The sequence below is a fragment of the Fukomys damarensis genome, unplaced genomic scaffold, assembly GCF_012274545.1.
Source record: "Fukomys damarensis isolate Sample0158 unplaced genomic scaffold, DMR_v1.0_HiC HiC_scaffold_14, whole genome shotgun sequence".
In the NCBI taxonomy this organism is placed as follows: domain Eukaryota; kingdom Metazoa; phylum Chordata; class Mammalia; order Rodentia; family Bathyergidae; genus Fukomys; species Fukomys damarensis.
This window is the reverse complement of record NW_022900926.1, coordinates 71,860,881-71,883,737: the sequence shown is the minus strand read 5'-3', so window position 1 is coordinate 71,883,737 and position 22,857 is coordinate 71,860,881. Positions and strand designations below refer to the sequence as shown.

The following is a 22,857-nucleotide window of genomic DNA, read 5'->3' as shown; positions in this document are numbered from 1 at the left end:
CCCCAGTTTAAAAAAAAAAAAAAAAAGAGAGAGAAAGAGAGAAAACTGAGAGGTCACTCATTCTGTCACTGGTGTGTGGCAGTTCTGTGCTGTAGCTGAGCATGTTGCCAAAGCCACCTACTCCATGAGTACAGAATGTTTTTTTACTATGGCCCAGTTTGCACTAGAAGTGGTTTCCTAATCCACTGTTCTCTGTGGCTGCCATCTCTGCTGTCTGAGCTATCTTCCTTTTCAGTGAAAAATCATATGTACAGCTTAGTGGCAGTCTCAGCCTGCTTCTTGCTGGTAAATAAGCAGGGGTCCAGAAACAGGTTTCCCCATATTTTAAGCTGTCTCTGTTATGTTTAGCCCAAATTCATACAACTTCCTTAAAAACTTTTTGGGATCTCTAGGAATCTGACTGGAATTCACTCCATCCCTATAAGGCCATGTACATGTTTCCTTTTGAGACATAACTTTCTACTTTTTTTTTTTTTTGGTATTAGGTATCAAACTCAGTACCTTTGCTTGAGAGGCAGGGGCAGCACCACTGAACTAAATCCCCTGCCCCTCAGACCTTTCTACTTTAAACTGAGAATGAGATTGCTGTGGGACAATACCCTTAAAATTCAGAGGTGCGGACCGGAGATTTAGCTCAGTTGTTCCACTGCCTGCCTTGCGAGCAGCAGGTCCAGAGTTCAATCCCCTATACCAAAAAAAAAAAAAATCATAGGAACACTTTTACCCAGTTGAGCAGTCTACTATGTACCACATTCAATTTTTAGAAATACCCAACACTCAGTTAAAGGAGGAAAGATTTATTTGGCTTACAGTTCATAAAAGTGCCACTCCATAGTCAGCTGGCTCCAAGGCAGGAGGGCATGGCAGAAAGCAACACAGAGGAGAATCAGTCCATTGCAAAGCAGGGTAGGCAGCAAGCAGCAAACAAATGACAATAGCCCTCTTTCTGTGCCTTTTATTTTATCCAAGCTACGTGCCCTTAGGATGGGTAGCTCATACTCCCAGTGTAGAGCACCCTTAATCCTACCCAGAACTGTGCTAACGCAATCAGTGAAGTAATTTATTAATCACATACCCTGAATCCCAGCAGCACACACCCTAGACACATCCAACCATCTCCAAAAAGCCCCACCTATAACTGCATGAGGCTTTGGGGGGACATCTAGATATAAGCTATAAGAGCAACTAAAGCCAGTTGATATTTTTGGCATTCTGCCTGGAAATCTTATCTAGATCCCTAAATTTATTAGATGTCATATATTGCAGACATTGAAGTATATCTTTCAAGTTACTACAGGAAGCAGTTTATCCAGTTGTTACACTATCTTATGAAACCAGTGTGTTCTTTTTCAGTCCTCTAATATCAATTTTTCTACCTTTGTCACTAACCCCCACAATTCAGACTGAAAGCCATTGGCACACAGTTAGGCTTTTGTTGTAGTAGCACTTTTAGATGTACCAATTGCTGTATCACATATCTATTGGCTGCATAACAGACCACCCTATATTTTAATGAATTGAAACAACCACTTTATCTCTTACTGCTGTACAAATTGACTGGATAGTTCTTCTGTCCAGGGCCATAACTTAGGCAAGCCTAAGCTTGTTAGTTGCATAATTATCAGGCTTTGCTTTTGTCATATTTGTTGACACAAGTCACATGGACAAACCTAGAGTTAATGTGGAGAAGATTACACAGGACCATGGAAATCAAGAGACATGACTTATGTAGGGCCTTTTGTAATGTTAGATGCCAGTGGATTTCCAACTCTGCATTACTATGTGTCCTTGAAAAGTCATTTTAGGCTGGGGATTTAGCTCAGTGGCTCTGCTACCTGCCTCACAAGCACAAGGACCTGAGTTCGATCCCCAGTACCAAAAACAAAAAAGTCATTTTACTTGGACACACCCATTTTCTCACCTATAAGAAGGGGTTAGTAATACCCATTATAGAGTTGTTATGAGGTTTTTAATTTTTAATTATTGGATTTTTTTGTGATTATAAAGCGAATACTTTTGTCATTGTACAAATGTACAAACTATAAGAAAACTATAAAAAGAGAACAAACATCTGAAATCCCATCTGAAACAGTACTATAAGCTCCTCAGGGCCTTTTCTATATTAATTGTTACCATATGCATGTATATATATGTAAAAAATTTCCTTTGTTCAGTAAGCTAAGTCCTTGAAGGAAGAGACTTCACTTTATTCATTGTCTCTTGAATCCCATAACTTAGTACTTAGTCTAGTGTCTGGCATGGATTATATTTCCACTTAAATTGGTATTTCATTAGATACAATCAGAGATTCTCAAGAATCTTGAAGTTATAAGACAGCAAAGTATCTAAATGGAACTGTGGAGGTTAACTCTGCTCTGGCCAACTTCTCTCTAGGACATCCCAGTAACTTGTGGGGTATAGAGAGTGAGGAACATTTACAGAGAAAGTTGTCAGAATTTGCTTCTAGATCTGAAACTACTCAACGGAGAGATCTCTCTTAAAAGTTTCATTCATTAAAAAGAAATAATCTCCCCTGAAAGAATGTAGGAAATATTTTTTTGTTGTTGTTGAAAACTGAAGGCTGACGATACTGATAAAATTATATTCTTCAAGCTTTTATTTTTTTTTTTTTTGTACCAGAGATCGAACTCAGGTCCTTGTGCTTGTGAGGCAGGCGCTGAAACCACTGAGCTAAAATCCCCGGCCTGATAAAATTATATTCTTGATACTCAAACAAGTCTTACCTTTATGTTTTAGTCAAAGAAGTTTGGCAGAGATCACAGAACTTATCCATACCGCTCTCCTTGTGCATCGTGGGATAGTAAATTTAAGCGAATTGAAGTCTTCTGATGGACCACTGAAGGACATGCAGTTTGGAAATAAAATAGCTATCCTGAGCGGAGACTTTCTTCTAGCAAATGCCTGCAATGGCCTAGCTCTGCTACAGAACACCAAGGTAAAAATGGACAGGGCTTGCTTGTACCTAGATAGCATTCAGGTCTCTGTACTTTCTGCCTAATTTCCCTTTCATAGATGCTCAGTAAAACCTTGATGAAGATGGCAGGTAAAAGTGATAAATGCTAGGAAAGAGTTTTAAACTTAATATCTATTTTTTCCTCATTGTGGATGAAATTATTTAATTATAGGATAGTGTTAAATATTCAAAATAAAGAATATATAAATAAATATTATCTATAACTCACTAGCTAGTGGATTAGTTAATAGTTTGATGTATTTCCTTCAGTGTATGTGTTGTTGTTCATTCACATCTTTATAAATAGGAATATTTTTTGTAACATGGGTGAGAGCTTGCTTATGTATAAAATTTCGTTCTGTTTTGTTTCATCCTACCTTTTTTGCCCCCCACCTTATATTATAATGTGGGCTTTTCCCTATGTTAGCATTTTCATACACTTTTTTATAACTTCATAATATTTAATTAGATACTACATCTTTTATTTAACAAATTCCTCGTTCCTCTGCTTCATATTTCTATTATCATAAATAGATTTATACGACATATCTTTATATTAAGTTTTCTCTCTTCCAGATTATTTAAAGTATTTAAGAGAAATACCTAAGGGCTGGAGATGTAACATATTATCAGAGTGCTTGACTAGCACTTATGCAGCCCTCCGTTCAGTTCCTAGCACCACAAAAAAAGAAAAGGAAAGGGAAAAAAATAGTGCCTGAAAGTACTTTACAGAGGTTAAACATTTTAAATATTCTTTTTTTTTTTTTGAGACAGGGTCTTACTATGTAGTTGAGACTGACCTGGAACTCACTATGTAGTCCAGGCTGGTCTCGAACTCACAGTGATCCTCCTGCCTCAGCCTCCCAAGTCCTGGGATTACAGGTGTGAGCCACCCACCACACCCGGCTTAAATATTCTTGATATATCTTGCCAAGCTGCTTTCTAGAAAAGTTACAGAATATTCCTTATATAGCAGAATTAATCTTGACTATAAGGTGGCATTGACATAAATGAGGAAGGAGTGCATTGTTTCTTTCGCGAGTCTTACTGTTCCGTCATTCTTATCTTAAGACTTCATGGCCCAAGATGGTTGCAGTCATGTCTTCACTCCAGTCAGTGGGAAGGAAGGAGGAGGAAAGGCAAAGAGGGGCTCCTTCCCTTGAAATTCAGCTGAGGCCACATCCTAATTTGCAAAAGACAGTCCCAGTGTAGGTTGGCTGTATCTGAGTCCCACATGACTTGGCTTTTGTTCTGGATTTTTTATCTTTTAATAGAGATGTATTGCTAATAATTACATTAGAATAAGCCAAGACAGATTTAAATGATTTCTACTTAGGGCCAGGGATTGAACTCCGTGGTTCTGCCACCTTCCTTGCAAGCACAAGGACCCGAGTTCAGTCCCCAGTACCAAAACAAAAAAAGATTTCTACTTTGTTCTTCTAGTGGAGAAATTCCACTTTGTTCTTCTCTGCCTTAGTGTTTGTCTGGTATAGTCTAATGATATTATGAAGCCTTTATAAAGGGATAATTCTCATTTTAAGGTGTTATTAAATCTGAAAGACAACCAATAATAACTTATCTCTTTCCCACCCCTTTCAAACACAATGTAACTAACACCTAATCAAGCACAGAGTGCAGGGCAATGGCACAACAAAGTGTCTAGGGACAGCTAACACCTTCCTGTATCAGAGGTTAGGGAAAAGTAATATTTGAAACTGCTGCCCCAATTGGCCACTTGGTGTAAAAACCAATTGCGCCATGACCTAGGCATGGCCTGCAAGAGTCGCAAAACTACTAGGTACCAGTCGGAAAACAGGTTTGATGTCTGTAAAACTCTGTCTATGGGAAATTAGGACTAGTCAGTTCTATTGTAGAGCAGATAGAGAGTAGACTGAGCACATTTGCTTGTATTGTATAAATGTGTAACAGTTTTATTTGCTTGACAATACTTTGGTTTTTGCAGTTAACCCATTTGGCAGCTGTAAGCCAATAAAAGTTAAAATGCTTTATTTTTTTAAAAAATCATTAATTTTTGTTTCTCAAGAAAGTTAATAAGAAATGTATAACTTGCACAAAATATTTGTTGACATTTGCTATCAACCATAGAAACCTTTGTGGTATCACTGACCAACCGCATGAAAACAGTCAAATCTGCTGGACAAGTATCAGAAACTACCTCAAAATTTAGTAGTTACATTAAGTAAACTTCTTGAAGATAATGATTTAACACATGCAGCTGCAGAATGTATGTCTCTTCTAAATTAATTTAAGTCATTTCAACTAAAAAGTCCTAACATGCACAGAAGCAAAAAGGAAGCTGTAGTATTCATGCTTGATGGCTCCATGAGCAGAACTTTGCAACAGCTAAGTAATTCGAGTTTTAGTTCAGTATCATCAGGTACTTCAAATATTCAAGTCATTTAAGTTAATTCTAAAATTGATTTAAATTTTTTCTTTCCACCTATTAATGGGATCAAGGTAAAGCTTTTGAATGTGTAGAGCCTTTGCAAGTGAGATTGGAAATTCTCTTTGAAAGTGCAATATTAAAGATGAAGTTATTTTATAATAGCTACACAAGTACAAATTTTGATGAAGCACAGCATTGTGTGGTAAAAAACAATGTCCTTACTACATTAAGAATCTGGAGTAGCTGGAATTATTTGTGGAATTATATAATTTATAATACCATCCAAGTATGCATCAACATCCCTCTCAAACACACTGCCTCAACATTTGCAAATATCTTTATAGGCAAAGTTCCTGATCACAAGATTTGGGAGATGCAGCTAATGTGGATGCAAAAATACATGTCAGCAAAGCAATATGCGTATTGTTTGTGTGACATCAATCAGATTTTAGAAAATCTTAATAAATCATTCTGTGCCCAACAATGGTATTGAACACTATTCTAAATGAGTAGTGACATTTTGTGTAAAATCAAATGGGAATTTTAAATTACAACAAATAGAACACCAAATGAGATTTTTAGGGAAAAAAGTCTTCCATTAGAAAATTTCCCTACAAACCAAGGAAGTATCTAAACAAACGATATACAAAATTAAAATTTTCAAATCTGTAGTCATGATTTTAAATATCACACCTTGCAGAAAGAATCTTTTGGTGGTGGCCCTATGTTCAATAAACTGTACACACAGACACACATAAACAAAGGAAATAAAATCAAGAAGTCATAGATTCTGCAGCATCTAGATTTGGCAAAACAGTCTAAAATCTTAGAGATGATTTATTTGACAAAGTTTGTCTTGGAAAAATATTTGTCAAAGAAACTCTAAAGGAGGCAGAAAGATAGTGCCTATGAAGATACTTGGGCTGAAATATTTACACTGTTCAGAATTTTTAAAATTAGAAACAATTATGTCCTCCTTTTAGCAAATTTGCTTTGAGTTTAGTAAGTACTCAGAACCTATAAAAAGAGCATTTTCCTAATTTGAAATACTATGGTCTTCCAAGAGGAATTGATTAAAGATATCAATAATTTCAAATTAATTAACTATAAAATGCAACTGATGAATATTGCTGGCAATTTTATTTTCAAATACCATATTTTGAAAAACACATCTTTAGGGCTGGGTATGGTGGCATATGCCTGTAATCTCAGCACTCGGAAGGCTGAGCCAGGAGGACCCCTTTGAGTTCAAGGGTAACCTGGACTACATAGTCCAAAGCCAGGCTAAACTACATAGTGAAACCCTGTCTCAAAAAAAAAAAAAGAAAGAAAGGGCTGGGGATTTAGTTCCGTGGTTCCACTGCCTTCTTTGCAAGTGCAAGGACCCGAGTTCGATCCCAGGTACCAAAAAAAAAGGAAAAAGCCAGTAACATAAAATTACAAAAAAAATATATAGTTAAGACATGGGCTACAGTATGTATATCTGCATCAGGAGTAATTAGTCTAAGCCAGGCATGGTAGTCCATGCCTACAGTCCCAGCTATAGCAGGTCACACTAGGAGGGTTGTGAGTTTAAAGCCAGCCTAGGCAACTCAGTGAGACCATCATTTCTCAAAATAAAATTTAAAAATTGACTTGGGATACAGTTCTGTAATAGAGCTCCTGCTTGTCATGTGTAAGGCCCTGGGTTCAATCCCTAGTACCTAAAAAAAAAAAAAAGCTACTTCTACTTGTCATTTTTTAGTGTTCAGATAATCATTACAGACATTCCTTATTTACCAACCAGTTCTGTTCCTATGGCTAAGCCATTAATTGAATTGGTCACTAAATGAGGAAATGTATATAATATGTAGATTACAATATTGAGATAAAGAAATGATTAAAGGAAATTTCAGCTTAATAACTTTGCTTTATGTATACTCTTACATGCAGTACTGTAAGAATAAAAAACTAGAGTATTATATTGTACAGTACAATCAGAAAAAATTATGGTACTATGTAAACAAGGCATACTGTACAAAAAGACACCCAGGCTCTATAAACAAGATGTACAGAACTGTACAAAAAAAAAGATGGGTTTTAAGTCCAAGCAATGGGTGTTAAGTCCAAAATTCATTAAACAGGTAGGTCATTAAACAAGGAACGTTTGTACAGTGGACCCTCAAATTACAATCAGACTGACATATAAACAACTTGGGTTAATTAGGTTAGTGGAAGATTCATCTGCCTCTTTTTGTCTATAGTATGTACCCAGGTAAACATCTAGATCTCAGCTATATTGATTTACAGTCAACTTGAGTTATAACCAGCCCTCAGGAGCCAACCAAATTCATAAGTCAAGGGTCCACTGTATTAAAAAGTTCTTCCTTATTTTACTTTTTCCTATTTTAATATATAAATATATCTTATTTCTTTTGAAATTTTATTTTTAAAAGTAGTTTTTTTTTTACCAGGTGTAGTAATGCATGTCTGTAATCCCAGCACTCAGGAGGCTGAAGCAAGAGGATCACTGCAAATTCAAGTCTAGCCTGGGCTTCATTCTGAACTCAAAGCCAGGCTGAACTACATAGCAAGATTCTGTCTCAATAAAACAAAAACAAAAAAAGTTTTTTAATATAATTAAAATTCAATTTCAATTGCTAGTTAGTACATTTCCAAGAGTTAAAATTTTAGTTATTTGAGCATTCCTTTCTACTCTTAAGTGTCTCAGTTTGGATGATAAATTATACAGTGTCCACATTTAAGGACATTTCTTAGAAGTTATACAAGATCCTTCTACTTATATTTCATTGTCCAGAATTCAGTGATCTGGCAACACTGGGGAGGCTGGGAAATGTAGCCTTGGGTGTTCTATTTTTATTCACCTCAAATTCCTCTCTTTCTCTATGTGTAGTATACTTTAGTGGGTCTTACTAAAATCTCTCCATCATTGGAACTCATGTGTTAGGGAAGCATGAATTGTTCATCGTCCCTATGTTACCAGGATCCTGGGGTGCTGGGGGTTCCTTCTAGAGCCAGGCTCTTGTTCTCTTGAACAAAGAATTGGACAAGAGGAGCACAAAGGTAGTGAGGTTTTACATTTATTAAATGTAGGAAAATAAGTATGCTCAGCAGAGTGAGTGCAGGCCAATTAAAGTAGGAAAAGAAGTATATGCTAGCAGGCAAGAGTAGGTCACTGAAAGAACTTACAGTTACCAGGTTTAATGTCCACATCTTTTGTATCCTCCATTCTGACATCAGATCTAAGCTGTCCTATCCAAAACTTGCTTGATTTCATGCCAGAAGAATTGAAGATAGCGTTCTCTGATTGGTCCCAGGTGCAGGGCTTGGGCACATGCGTTCTGGATCTCTGTAATTGATAGGTCATACCCACTAGCTCAGCCTGCTGTCACACCCTAACTTCCTGCCTTACCTGGGAGTCACTGACTGTATAGTTTATCTTTCCTCTCCACCATATCTGCTGAGGTCTTAAGGAAAGGTGGGCCTTACCTGGAGAAGGAAGAGACCTCCAAAAGCCCAGGTCTGACAGAGTTTCTGGGTGTCTTGAGCTGTACATGACCAGCTCTAGCCACATACCTAAGGGAAGGAAAATTCTGCACCTATTGCTTAATGGAACCCAGGTCCACATTTCAGGAGTTAGCCTCAGCATAGTGCCACCTCAAAAAAGGAAAAAAAAAGGTTTTTGCTTTAGAGATATTCTATTTGTTTTCCATAATTTTAATAAAATAAATCAGATATGCATGACTAAATACTTTATGGTTTTTCTCATATGAAAAATCCAAAGTAAAAAGTGAGGAGCAAAATAAAAGATAACAGAGAGATGATTCTGCTGCAGATGCAAGGGGGACCAGGAGATGAAGGGAGGGAGGGAGGAAGGGGGCAGACGTAAAAAAGGAATTAAGATGTGTGTGTACATGTACCAAATTACATACCCACAATGAAAGTACTCTTTATGGGGCCAGGGATTTAGCTCAGTGGCTCTGCACCTGCCTCACAAGCACAAGGTCCTGAGTTCAATCCCTGGTACCTCCAAAAAAAAAAAAAAAAGTACTCTTTATGGATTGTAAACATGTACTAATAAACAAATAATTTCTGTTTGTTTTCTCTAGTGATCAGTTTGAGCTTACTTTGAGCTGTGCTGATCCAAAAAAAAAAAAAAAATACTCTTTATGGATTGTAAACATGTACTAATAAACAAATAATTTCTGTTTGTTTTCTCTAGTGATCAGTTTGAGCTTACTTTGAGCTGTGCTGAAGAAATCTTACATAAGTTTTAGATGGTATTTTTATGTACATAGACAAACATGCTGTAATGACAAATAATCACTTTCTTAAACCACTTCCCTTTAAGGGGATAATATTTAATGTGTTCTTCCCCCTTAACTAACTTGTGTCAGTCACACTTTCTTTCTTTCACTGTGGTTCAAGTTCAGTGAAAATGGAGGCTTTACTCCTATCAAAATCAAATCAGATTCACAGCCTGTGAAATCCACTCTTGCTGTTTTGCATTCAGAACCATCACTGTAAATGTTCCAGAGTCTAAGACCTCCACCATCTGCTCCATTAGGCACTGGATTTCAGTAGCACTACTTGATTTACAAAGAGGGTGAAAAAAAAAAAAAAAACTTAGCATATCCAAGCAACAATTCAGCCTGAAGCTTCTCCTTGAAATAAGAATCATCAGGTATTTCTGTTTCCTTCAGTGAGCCCCGTACCTTCATGGTTTCTGCACAGGTTTGCACCTTTACCTTTGCACTTTATCAGCCTTCCCTGATGAGGGATTTTTTGTTTCCTTTTTGGGCCATGATATATTTTTTTCTTTTTCTGAATTTCATAGTTGTACATTGAGTTTTATTCTGTGCATCCCTCGTGTTCATCCAAAATGTGAATCTTTTATACTTTGTTCTTTAAAAGGCCCCTTGAAGGCTCTAAAAGTTCAGTTTCAAAAGATGCTTCACTAGCTTTCTTCTTGTAGAAGACCCTCAGTACCATGTCCAGGAGTCCATGATTGATCTTCTACAATCCAGGCTTCTAGTAGCTCTTTTCAGTAATGATTGATGGTGTCCAAATCATGTAAACAACATTTTAAACAGAGGAAATTGTAAGGGGTAACTAAGATGTTTGAAAGTCAAGAATGCTCTTTTATAAAACATCCATATTCCAAACCAGATCCTTTCATTTTAATGCTTGAAAGTGTTTTCACTAGAATAGTTTTCTTAATGTTTTTTTTTCAGAATAGTTTTTTTTTTAAGGAAAGTAAAGTGTATCTCAGAAAAGGATTTATTTTATTAAATAAGTACCCCAGAAGATTAAGTTGATTAAGTGTAATACTACATTAGAGTGTTATGTTTTGCTTTGTTGTGTATATTCTTTTAAGAAGAAAGAGGCATTAAATATTTCGCTAGGCAGTATTAAATTTTCTTATGTTTATATGTAGTTAATGTGTTGGTGAGTTAGGTTATAGTTAATGATGTTTTAGCTTTATTTTATAAAAAAGAAAATTCGTCAGTTAAGGCAAAATAAATGGACACCAAAGCAATGATGGAACAGGCAGAACTTAATACAGAATATTTGTTTATAATATGTCACTTTTTTCAGTGACAACCTGCTTTTTCTTTGAGGATGTTTATTTAACTTGATAATTAAAGTTGGCGTATTTGTAGCGACTTTAATATTTTATGACTTAGCCAGCCTACCAATTTCCCATTTTCTAGTGCTACTGGAATCTTGTCTGAATTTCTGTATGACATGTTTATCTCTGTCCTTCTCTAGAGACAGACCATTAGATGAAGGGCTGTGCAGTGAGATGGAATTCAGAGCTGTTTTATAATTGGCAAGGGTAAAATTAGCAAAGTCAATTATTCTCCCTTTGACTTTTCCCTAAAGATATTAGGGGTCTTCGAGGTAATTGCCTTAGGTAACACTTAGATTTTTAAATATCTCCAACTATAGAAATTGGTATATTGCTCCTCTGGTAATTGTCTTCTTACTATTATAGCTAGAGTTACATATGTGCAAATTAACAAGATTTTGAATTCAAGGGTGAGTTTAAAAATTAATGCATGGGTTTCTCATTTTCAATTATAGAACACAAGGGCAACTTTTCATTTTAGCCCTTTACTGTTTAAAGACCTGGCCTAAGAGACCTCAGAATGCTTTTTTTAAACCATGAATTTCCTAATTCCATTGAGATAAGTTGCTGTACATTGGGTTTGTGTAGAATTATCAATAAATGCTAGAATGATGTGCTTCCGCTAAAACTTAAAATTTTAGTGTTTGAGTATCAAGCTATCAATGATATGTTAAATAATTGGAAAAAAATCATAAAATGGAAGAAAATTATCATTTAGAATTTGCCTGGTCATTGAAGGTTTTCTCTAGTTCTCATGTTTATTTTATTTTTTTTTTATTAATACATGTTTACAGTATATAGTGATTTATTTAGACTACATTTATGCTTTACGATTAAGTCACAGTGCAAATAAGATTATGTTACTGCTTGTCATCCTTTTTGGAAGTCCTTTATATGTGTAGTGATGAGCCTAGTATTAAAGGACTGAACTCACCATGTTACTTTTATTTTAACTTGTGTAGTCCTTTTCATTTGGTGAACCTATCACTGTACATCTGATGGAAGCCCGGCAGTCAGGCTGGGTCTTGTCTAAACTCCCAGGAGCATTGTCATGAAGTCACTCTTGGGGGCTATCCTATTAAGCATTAGTGATTTATATTTCTCAATAACCAGTGGCACAGATGTACTCCTTATATAGCTGATGTATTTCCTTATGTTAACTTTGTTTTCCTAAAGGCATAAATATGTTGTTTACATGGAAGAATTTTGTTTGTGTAAATATGTTTGATTTATGCATATAAATGTATGCATATAAATCTTCTTTTACACTGTCTATATATTTTTATAAAGAGGCTGTTTTTTATTTGACGATTGTGTTATCTACTAATTTTTCTTTCCACTTCTTGTAGACAGTGACACCTAAGGACCAGGGATTTAGCTCAGTGGCTCCTTGCCTGCCTTGCAAGCACATGGTCCTGAGTTGAATCCCCAGTCCCAGAAAAAAAACTCAGATCAAGACAATGAAACCTAAAAACATGGTATATCCTATGAACAGAAGTTTCTCTCTGTCATATTTGTCTAAATTAGGCATTATAAGCCAGGTGTGGTGGGGAACGTCTGTAATCCCAGCACTCAAGAGGCTCAGGAGGATCACTCAGAGTTCAAGGCCAGACAGGGCTACATAATGAATTCAAGACCAGCCTGAATTTACAGAGTGAAAACCTATCTCAAAAAAACAAAACAAAACAAAAAAAAAGACAAATTAGATAGATAAATAGATAGACATACAAACAGGCCCACAGGCAGGCATTATGAGCTAAAAATGGTGGCACACACCTGTCATCCCAGCATTCAGAGGCTGAGGTAGGAGGATCATAAGATTGAGGCAAGCCTGGGGTACGTAGCAAAACTATCTCAGTCAGTCAGTCCAGGGCATTATGACAGTGTGTTCATAGTTTTGCTGGCACTATTTTACTAACAGGAATTATTGTTTGATATCTTTTAACCCAGGGATAGTGAACCTTTTAGAGATGAGTGCCCAAACTGCAACCCAAAACCTACTTGTTTATTGCGAAGTACCAACACTGCAATTAAACCTGAATACTGAGGTTTTAGTTTAGAAAAAAACTCACATATTAACATCTTTTCTCCTAAAAAAAAAAAACAAAAAACACAACATGCATGCCATAGGTTCACCACCACTGTTTTAACCTCTTTAGTTTGACACCCAAAATTATTAATATTCTTTACATATAACCCATTCAAGTGTAGATTATCATGAATAGGGTAAATAGGTCCAGAAGTAGGATGTCATATATTATGACAATAAAAGATATTTTTCCATAGGGAAAAGCCAGAATGTCATAATAAAGTTAATATTTCAGAATGCTCAAAAAAACTAGTTTCTCCAGCTTTTTATCATTTATTAAAATAGTCACATATGAACAGACTGTATCACCATCTGAGTCTGTTTCTTTGATCTTTAAAGTAATTATGAGCAATAAGTGATTTGTGTGTGCAAAGTATACTAGAAATAGGACAAATATTATGTCTTTAAAATGTTATTGTCTCAGTAAAACCTCATACTTTGCGGATTGTGATGCTAAAAAACAATGGAAACAAAATGTAGTATCTCCCTTTGGCATTAGAACATCAAATGCCTTCATGAAAAATGAACATTTCTCTGATGTCTGTCAAACTGAAGATCTCATAAAAAGACCAGGAGAAACTTGCGTATTTCTTCTGCATGCCTGGCATTCAGCAATGCCCTTAAAAACAAATCTGGCTGGGCTTGATGGCACATACCTATAATCCCCAACACTCTGGGAGGCTGAGGCAGGAGAATTCCAAGTTGGGCCCAGCCAGGGCAACTTACTGACATAGCAAGACCCTATCTCAAAAAATTTTTTTTATTTTAAAAGGACTGGGGATGTAGGCCTGTATGAAGGTCCTTGGGTTCAATACCCAGTAAACACGTGCACACACACACACACACACACACACACACAATTTTAAATATTTTAAAATTCTTTATTATACAGACTCACATCTTCTAAAATGAGTAGTGTTGAATCCCACATGATTGTTGGCCATACGGGTTAAAGAAATTTAGCAAACTCTTAATTTTTTAAATCCCATTCTCTACTTTTCAAAAATAAATTTAATTAAATCAGCTTTCCCCCTCCATTTTCACTAACATCAACTGCTACATGGACAGGACAACTATTTTCAAGTAAAACTCTTTACTCCTGCCTTTCTAATGGTCTTGCCCAAGAAACTTCCTAGAGTGGAAGTTGAACCGGATGATGAGCAGCTGATTCCTTCCTCTGCTTCAGCTGCTTGACCTCACTTCTCTTGCTCTCCACCCTTTCTTCTCCAAGCCACCACAGGCTTGGACATTGTGCCCCTGCCTTGTCTCCTGCTGTTCATGACTCAGTTATTACCTCAGCCAATCTCCAAAATGTATCCCCATGGGCTTCTACCCTTTTCCTCCCGTCTTCATTCTTTTACCTCTTGTTTTTTCAAACAAATTACTGTTCAGTTCTCCCTTCTCCCTGCTCTTTTCAAGAGAATATCTAAGCCTAGAACCTTTACTTGGAGTTGAAAAACACCAGAGTAGGTCTTAGTATACTCTTGTGTTAAAAAAAAAAAAGAAAGAAAGAAAATCACTTAGAGATGGAATGGGCCTAAAGAAGAATCAGTGTCTCTACTGTCATCATCTTAATAAACCAAATTTTCCTTTGTCAACTTTTAAAGATAATTTAACAAATATTTCCTATTTAGTTTTTTTCCCCAGTGTTTTTTAATTGCAGGTGTTTTAAGAATGTGGTTTTCTACTAATCTATTTTTAATGAAAAGCACATGGCATTTCTAACATTATGAACTCGCCAAGCTTTTGCAGGCAGCCTGCTTATGACCTTGCTTTGTTGGGAAAATGTGATATAAACTCAAAAAAACTGACTTACACATACAATTCAAAACACAATACATTTGTAATCCAGTGCCTGTTGTAATACACTAATAGTGAATTCTAACATCATTCACAAAAGAAATTTCAGGAGTATTCTAAAGGATCCACATGACAACTTTTCATTAGCAGCCCCAAACAGCTCATTTTTGTTGATAGAATTTTGGTCTTAGCATTTCCATCATCTTCTTAACTCTTTAGAGTTATAAATAGCCAAGGAAAAAATTCACTCTTGGCCAAAGTTGCCTTACAGGTCCTAAGCGCAGGAGCAAATTTTATTTATTTAGCAGTAGTGATTGGGGAGAGCCCTTTTCTGGCAGCTAATGACCTACTGGAGGACTCTTGTGCCCAGGGCAAAGCTGAAGGCCATTAGCCCAGCAGGTCATTAGCTGACAAGTGCCTGACCCTGAGGTCGTTTCTGATATTGTAAATTGAAAACATTAAAGTGGGTTTGTTGGAAAATATGGCTGTGCCAAGGAAGTTTATTTTTAAGCATTTTGGAAAATGTATTAAACCATTTGTCCTCTTTCATGTTGTTTAATTAAAGCCTTTGTTCTGGGACCATTTTCACTGTGCACAGTAACTCAGCCAGAAATCAGAAAAGACTAAACATTGGGTGTCCAGTTTGGTTTTTAAAGGCTAAGTTCCCTTTTCAGAATATCAGATTAACTATTATATTACCAGTAGCAGTTTAAACTACATTCTTATTGATGACTTACATTTTCATAATGTTGAGCTACGGAGCTTTTACCTTTTTTTTATACTCCCAGAAATGAGATACAATGCTACAAAAAGAAGTGGGAAGGAGTGTCTACTCTTGGCTTTTTTCTTTCTTTCTTTTAATTGGCCATTTACAATTGTAACCCTTATTTTACCTCCCAGGATTCCAAGTTCAGTCATTCACCTTTTTCTCCAGACTATCTAATGTTTCCTTTTTAAAATGAAATTTAAATAAGAAATTTCATAGCATAGAAAATTTAATCTTTCTTAAAATTACTACCAAATTTTTAAAAAATAAAAACATATTTTTAAATGTCTACTCTGTTGTAAGAGCTGTTCTAAGTACTTTATGTGTATTTAGTCATATGATGTTTCCTAAGAACTGTAAAAGGATAATTTCCTCCAAGTAACACTGAGAAGTGGTAGAGCTGCTGTCTAAATTTAGGCAGCCTGGCTCCAGAACTCTCATGCTTAACTAAATCAACAAAGGACCATGATATATTTTTGGCAGCAATTTTGCAGTTGCCAGTTCTGAAATTTATATAGTATCTTAAATATTAATTTCTAAATATTGGGGTAAATATTTCAATATAAACTTCAACAGGGACTTCGTGAAGCATTTTAGAAAAATAACTAATGAGCAAAAGCAACTTAATTTTTTAAATTTCTTTGTAAAATCAAGGCAGCATCATTTTCATCTCCTAGATCTCTTTTTTTTTTTTTTTTTTTTTTTTTTTTTTGTTATTGGGGTCAAACTCAGGATCTTGCACTTGCCAGACAGGTGCTATGCTGCTGAGCTAAATCCCAGGCCCATCATTTCCTAGATTCTTGCCAGGCTAATATTTTACAATTCTGAATGTTGTAGAAGAGTCTAATATTGCATCATAGAACCAGATCATGGCATGAAAATGGCATGCTATTTGAAGAGAAACACAATAATCAAGGAAAAAATGTTAATAAAATCAACAATATAATAGAGAATCCAGGGATTTAGCTCAGTAACACCGTGCCTGACTCCCAAATGCAAGATCCTGAGTTTGATCCCCAGGACCAGGGAATATATATATATATATATATCCCCCCACGTCAGAGATGTGAAGATTTATATGCTGGGCTGGGGATTTAGCTCAGTGGTTCCGGCGCCTGCCTCACAAGCACAAGGGCCTGAGTTTGATCCCCTGCACCAAAAAAAAAAAAAAAAAAAAAAGATTGATATGCCTATTTTAGGAATCAAAAGCAGTACTTCAAATTAGTAAATTCACTGCCTTCCTAACAGATTTGTGTTTAGAACCATACATGACTTCATCTGTTCAAATACTTTAAAAACCATGAGGTAATATGCAAATGTAAATTTCTGGGAATAGTGATTAGGTTAAGTGATGATTTTCAAACACTTAAATGGTTATGATCTAGACCACTATTTCAACAATTGGAATGATATTTTTACCTCCACAAATTTTGTGTACATTGTGCAGCACAGATACCAGCTTTGAAGCAAGTTGCAGGGCTAGAGTTGTAGCTCAGTGGTAGATATGCTTAGTGAGTGTGGGGCCCTGGGTTTAATCCCCAACCACATACCACACACAGAATAAGCTGATTATATTCTTCATTTGAAGAATTACTCACCCAGGGGTATCCCTTATGTGATCCAAGGCAGCCAGTCCCAAATTTCTACTTCATTTTTTTGAAAGTGAGAAAAGGATTACCTAAATTTCTGGAACACCACCAGGAAGGCCAGTTATTTTTAGAATTCTGTTGAGTCATAGATTTTGAGGAGCTGCAAAGGTATTTTGGAAGAAACACAATTAGTTTTAGCCAAGATGCATGGATTTTAGTGCACATGAATCATGCCTTTATTTCTGTGCCCAAATTTAGAGTACAAACCCTGGGGTATCTCTGAAATACAGACATCTTCCTTTTAGCAAAGCCCAACTTGAAGAGGAATTGATGGAGCTGAAAAGTGAACTGTGTTACCTAAAAGATATGGGGGTCCTGAAACTTGCAAAAAGTATTCAGGAATCTAGAAAGTTATTGAAATTTTTAGCCCTAAGTGTTATTGAAGCCAGACATTTGTTTTCATGAATCTACTGGATCAAAGCTGAGAGTCAGAATTAATTATTTAAACCTAAAAGATTGAAATGCATGTGATAGAATATACCCCCAAAGTACCTAAGAATGATTCCATTTTATCCTACCTGTTTACCTTCAGCTAATCTACATGTTTTGGATATAAAATGATAAAGAAATTGACTTGTATTAGTCAACTTTTTGTTGCTAAGACCAGATACTCGACCTATAGCTCAAAGGAGGACAGGTTTATTTGGCTCACAGTTATAGAGGGTTCAGGCCAGGGTTAGCTGGCTCCAAAGCAGAAATATTATGGCAGGGAGGCATGGCAAAGCAAGCTGCTTCATTCATGGCAGCCAGAAAGCAAGGCTTGGGGAAGAGCACCAGACACCTCAACATTAAGCCTACATAAACCCCCCCAGATACATCCAGAAGTGTGCTTTACTAATTCCATAGGCAGCTCTAAGCCAATCAAGTTTGCAATTAACCATCATACACCTTTTAAAATACTGTGTATTTAAGAATAACAATGTTTAAATTGCTTATCCAAAATGTAGAGAAACTTACATGCAACTTATGTAACGAATCAAAATCTGAGCTCCTTTCTTCCCATTTCTAAATGTCAGTAATCTTATTAGGATCTTATGTATTATTGCAGATTATTCACACCAGGGAAACTATTCGGTATTTACACATGTGTGACTTATTTATTTCACTTAGGAGCATATCTTCAATAAAGGTGTAGGGAAGGTGGGAGGGGTAGGGGAAGGGTAATAAGGGAAAAGAAGGAAATGTGAGATAATGAAAAGATGAAAATAAAGTGTTTGTAGATGGGGAGGGGAGGAGGGGGTGAAGGGAGGACAGGGGTAAGGGGAAAAAATGAGAATCAAGACCTGTCATGTAGCGGTACAAGATCCCAACAATGAATGTAACTGTACTGTAACCCTAAAATGTACCAATAAACTCAATTAAAGCTGAAAAAAATAAATAAAATAAAAGAATATGAAAAAAAATCTGAGCTATGACATATTTGTATAACAGGATAATGTTTCAAGTCACAGATCACTTTTTGTTCATTGGAAAGGTTGAAATCACTATCAACACTTTCTAAAAATGGAATACAATAGAAAATAGAGGTATAATTAAACGTTTGATGAAAGTTTTAATTATATAGATACAATTGAACTATATATTTTTTCTTAATGTGGCTTACAAGGGGTTAAAAACCCCTTCTATGAGGCCAGCAGCAGCCTTTCAGTTGTCATCACTGAAAAGACCCCAAAGTGAAGAAGCAGTGAAAGCAAAAGGGAGGCTTCCAGCCATGTTAAAAAAGAATAGGGATGAGACCTTGGATTGGATCCCCAGAGCTGAGAAGAGAAGGGCATAGGGAGGGAGGGGCAAATAATAATTCAAAGTTCATTTAGAACAACTTGTAACCGTGCAGCTAAGCTGCGATGTACTGAAAGTGTGATATCTGGAATACAGCAAACTTTATACTATTCAAGAATTTTCATATTGGAGAATGCAGAAAACAAGTGCTATCTAGTAATATCAGAATGCCTTTGTTTCATGACTAAATGTTCAGTTTTTATCATCTGTTTACAGTTTCTGTAGTAATGCAAAGTATTTGACATAGCCATTGTCTCGTCAAACCTAGTAAAAAGCATATCTTTTTTCCTCTTAAGCATTTTAAATTATCTGCCTCTTTTTCAGGAACCTAATTACTGTTTAAATTAATAAATAATCATCTGACATTGGTAAATAGCAAACAGTAGGCCGAAAACCATGCCTCTTCAAAGAATAACTCAACTTCTTGATTACTTTTTGTTACTAAAAGAAATCCATGTTTTTGACTAGTTAACTGTATCTCAGAGTTGTTATGAATAAAAAAATGAATATAGCTAAACCTTTAGCTCTTTCTGATCATGGAGCTTATCATTGATAAAACCCAGATATTTCTTACCTAGACCAGCAAGCTGAGGCCCAAAGAGGGGATGTGGCTGGCCTGAGGTCTTGCAGCTCACCTGTGTATTAACCTTCTAAGTGAGAAAAGACACATTAATGTCCTTTTAGCTTTACAAGGTCCTTTATTCAGATTATAAATGTGTCCTTTAAAAAGAACAGCATAATAAAAATAAACTGTATAATTGTAAAATGTAATACATTTGTTAGAATTAATTTAAACATGGTCCTATAATGGTTTGGTTTCTTGTTTTGTTGTTTTTCGTTTGCTTTTGTGGTACTGGAACCTAAGATTGCTCAACCCCTGAACTATCACCCCAGTCCTTGTAAAAATTTTAATTTTGCCAAAGAGTGTCGCTAAATTGCTTAGGTTGGCCTCAAACGTGCAACCCCTAGCCTGCCAAATAGCTGAGATTATAGACATGCACCACTGCACCCAGACCCATGGCATACAGTAGCATTCTAACCATATAACATCTTTATCATCAGTTAAAGAAATTGTTTAGAGCTCTTGTTTGGTAATGGGTTATGGTGTAACTCTGGCCTAATGAGACTAGTTTCATTAGTATAGCACCAGGCCCATGGGAGGCTATGGACAAGTGATGATGGAATGACTACACTAACCAATATAAAATTAAATCTCAACACTTATATTCAAGCCATTTTCCTGAACTTACAGGCTTATTTTTTTCAAGTTATATCAGCTGCAATACTTTTGTTTAATTCACTGAATTTTCTGAAACCTTTTTCATAAAATGTTACCAGTAGTTTATAAGCCCATGTATCAGCTGTTCTAAATTAAAAATTAAGATTATCAATTTGCTTAGATTTTACTGCACCTGTCCTAGTGGTAGTGCCATTTCTGTCTCTGCTGTCCTCTCTTAGCCAGAAAGAACTTCCAACTCAGTAGAACAGATTGTCATTCCCTCCCACAAATACGCGAGGCCTTACACATTTGGCAGTACTGAAAAGGCTCCCTTCAAACAGCCAAGTTGAGACGCTTCCTCCAGAACTGCTGTGCCTTAGTGGTGTGTTTATTGCTACAGACCTTTCATCATTGTCTTCATTAAACCTGGTTCTTGTCTGATAGGAAGGAGTGGAGAGCCATGCTTTCGTAAGACTTCAGCCATGGCTTTATCAAAGCCCTCATTTATATTAATCAGCATGCAGAGCCGGGCTCATCTGGGCAGTGTGTGCCCAGGTGGTGGCTGAGGTTTCTCCCTTATTTGGCCGCTGCCACTGCTCCCCATGTTCTTCAGAAGGCTCATCTCCTCTGAGGCTGGCAGCCTGAAGCTCTGGCTGAGTACTGGCAGCTAATTTACCTACACTGAGATGGTTTGCTGAAACCCAGTTTGAAAATGATGAAGTGCCTTACAAATAAATGCTAGGTGTTACCTATTGTCTACAGGAGGGCAGTCCTTGCCCAGTCCCTCTCTGCCTTACCTTGGTAATGCACGTCTGTCCATCTTTCAGGTATCCTGAACTTCATTTGTGCAAAGAGGAACTAACTAAAGTGTGGCGCTAACTGCTGTGATTACCCTTCATTTATGCATCCTCTCTGAAGTATTTTTCTATATTTCCCAATCATATAATTGTTGACAGGCATTCCTTCAAATGCCACAGATCTCTGAAGAGGACATAGTTATACTAAATTAATCTTTTGTCCCTCCCAAAAGCTATATGAAAATTTACTCTTCCCCAAGAGTGTTTTTACCTCTGCTACCATACATCACTCTCTCTTCGTGGAGGTGGAGAAAAGGAGGGCAATAAATTTGTGTGTAATTAATGCCATCAGCACCGCACATGCACACATGCAAACACACGACTGTTTCCTTGCCCAGCAGCTGTTCAGAGTAGGAAAGGCTAACGGTCCTGTATCCACTTGCCTGCTAAATAGCGTGATGGATCACATGTTGTTTTGCTATTTGATATTGTAGTAAAAACTGTCATTAAAATAACCTTTGAGGGCAAATTTCAATCAATCTGTAATAGTCTTTAGAATTTTATATACCAAACAGTTACTCAGCAACCTTTTTAAAGTGAATTAAAATTCAACTATACTACCTTATTAAATCAACTCATCTCATACTGAAGTGAGCTTTATCTGAGCCACATTAGTTTATAGTTGTGATTTTTTTCTGAAGATCTAGTTGTATTTTATTTTTAATTTAGGATAAGCACTCTTCTGTTCAAACCAAAATGGTCTGAGATATTAAACATCTACAACACTGTGGAATCTCACCATCTGTCAAATGCTGACAATTCTCCTGAGTCACAGTTATGAGAAAGGTACACTGGTCTACACAGAACACTCACCACCACTTGTGACCCTACTTCTTCTGGTCCAGAAACTACTGACTATTTCATAAATCAGTTGTGAATGTAGCTTAGCTTGAAGCCTCTTGGAGACTAAAACCAGTAAGTGCTCCTCCCCACCCTCCAAGGAAGCAGGTTATTGTTTCATCTGATTGTACAAGCAATACAATAAAAAGAAAATGTAGCACATGGTACAGTATATTTAAGCAATTGTAAGTGTAGCTGCTGTAAATTTAAGCAGTTCAGAAAGTGGGACAGTTAAGGTTAGTTGGCAACTTGAGTGGCTTGGGAGCCACCTAGGGTATTATAACACACCCTTCTAGGTGTCTCTGGGTCAGTCATGGAGGTGTAGTCTTGGGCTGATAACTAGTCCCTGGCCCTTCTGCTCTGGCACTGTGCCCCTGCTCGACTGCCCAGCTACCACCAAGTGAACACTTTGCTCCACCATGCTCTTCTGCAATGATGTTTTAAGCCAGCCAGCCCTGGGCTAAAAGCCTGAGCCAAGTTAGGCCTCGCCTCCTTTAAATTGCAGGTGTCATGTATTTTGTCCCAACAACAGGAAAGCTGGCTAATACAGACAGGTTGAAGAAAAATTATTTTAAAATACTCCAGAATCTATCATTTGTATGTTATCACAATTGTCATTTTGTTTTCTTTCAGCCTTTTTTCTCAGTATTTATTAACATATTTACCTCACTTTTGTTTTAGAAATTCCTACCACACTATTTTGTAACCAGCTTTTTTTCCTAAGAATATGTTACAAATGTCTTTATATAGCAGCATGAGGTTATTTTCAGTCATTGTTCTTCTCTTACCACTCCCTGCCGCTCTGTGTCTACTTTTTTTTTTTTTTTTTTTTTTTTTTTTTTTTT

At 36.5% G+C, this 22,857-nt stretch overlaps 1 protein-coding gene across 2 annotated transcripts in view; it reads left to right on the top strand.

The window, feature by feature from the left end:
- Nucleotides 1-22,857, top strand: part of Pdss2 (decaprenyl diphosphate synthase subunit 2) — a 273,893-nt gene that overhangs the window by 157,930 nt on the left and 93,106 nt on the right. For both annotated transcript variants that reach the window (XM_033763426.1, XM_033763427.1), the window contains exon 3: nt 2,758-2,956. In XM_033763426.1, the coding sequence (XP_033619317.1) occupies nt 2,758-2,956 (199 nt within the window). The remainder of the gene's footprint in view (nt 1-2,757; nt 2,957-22,857) is intronic.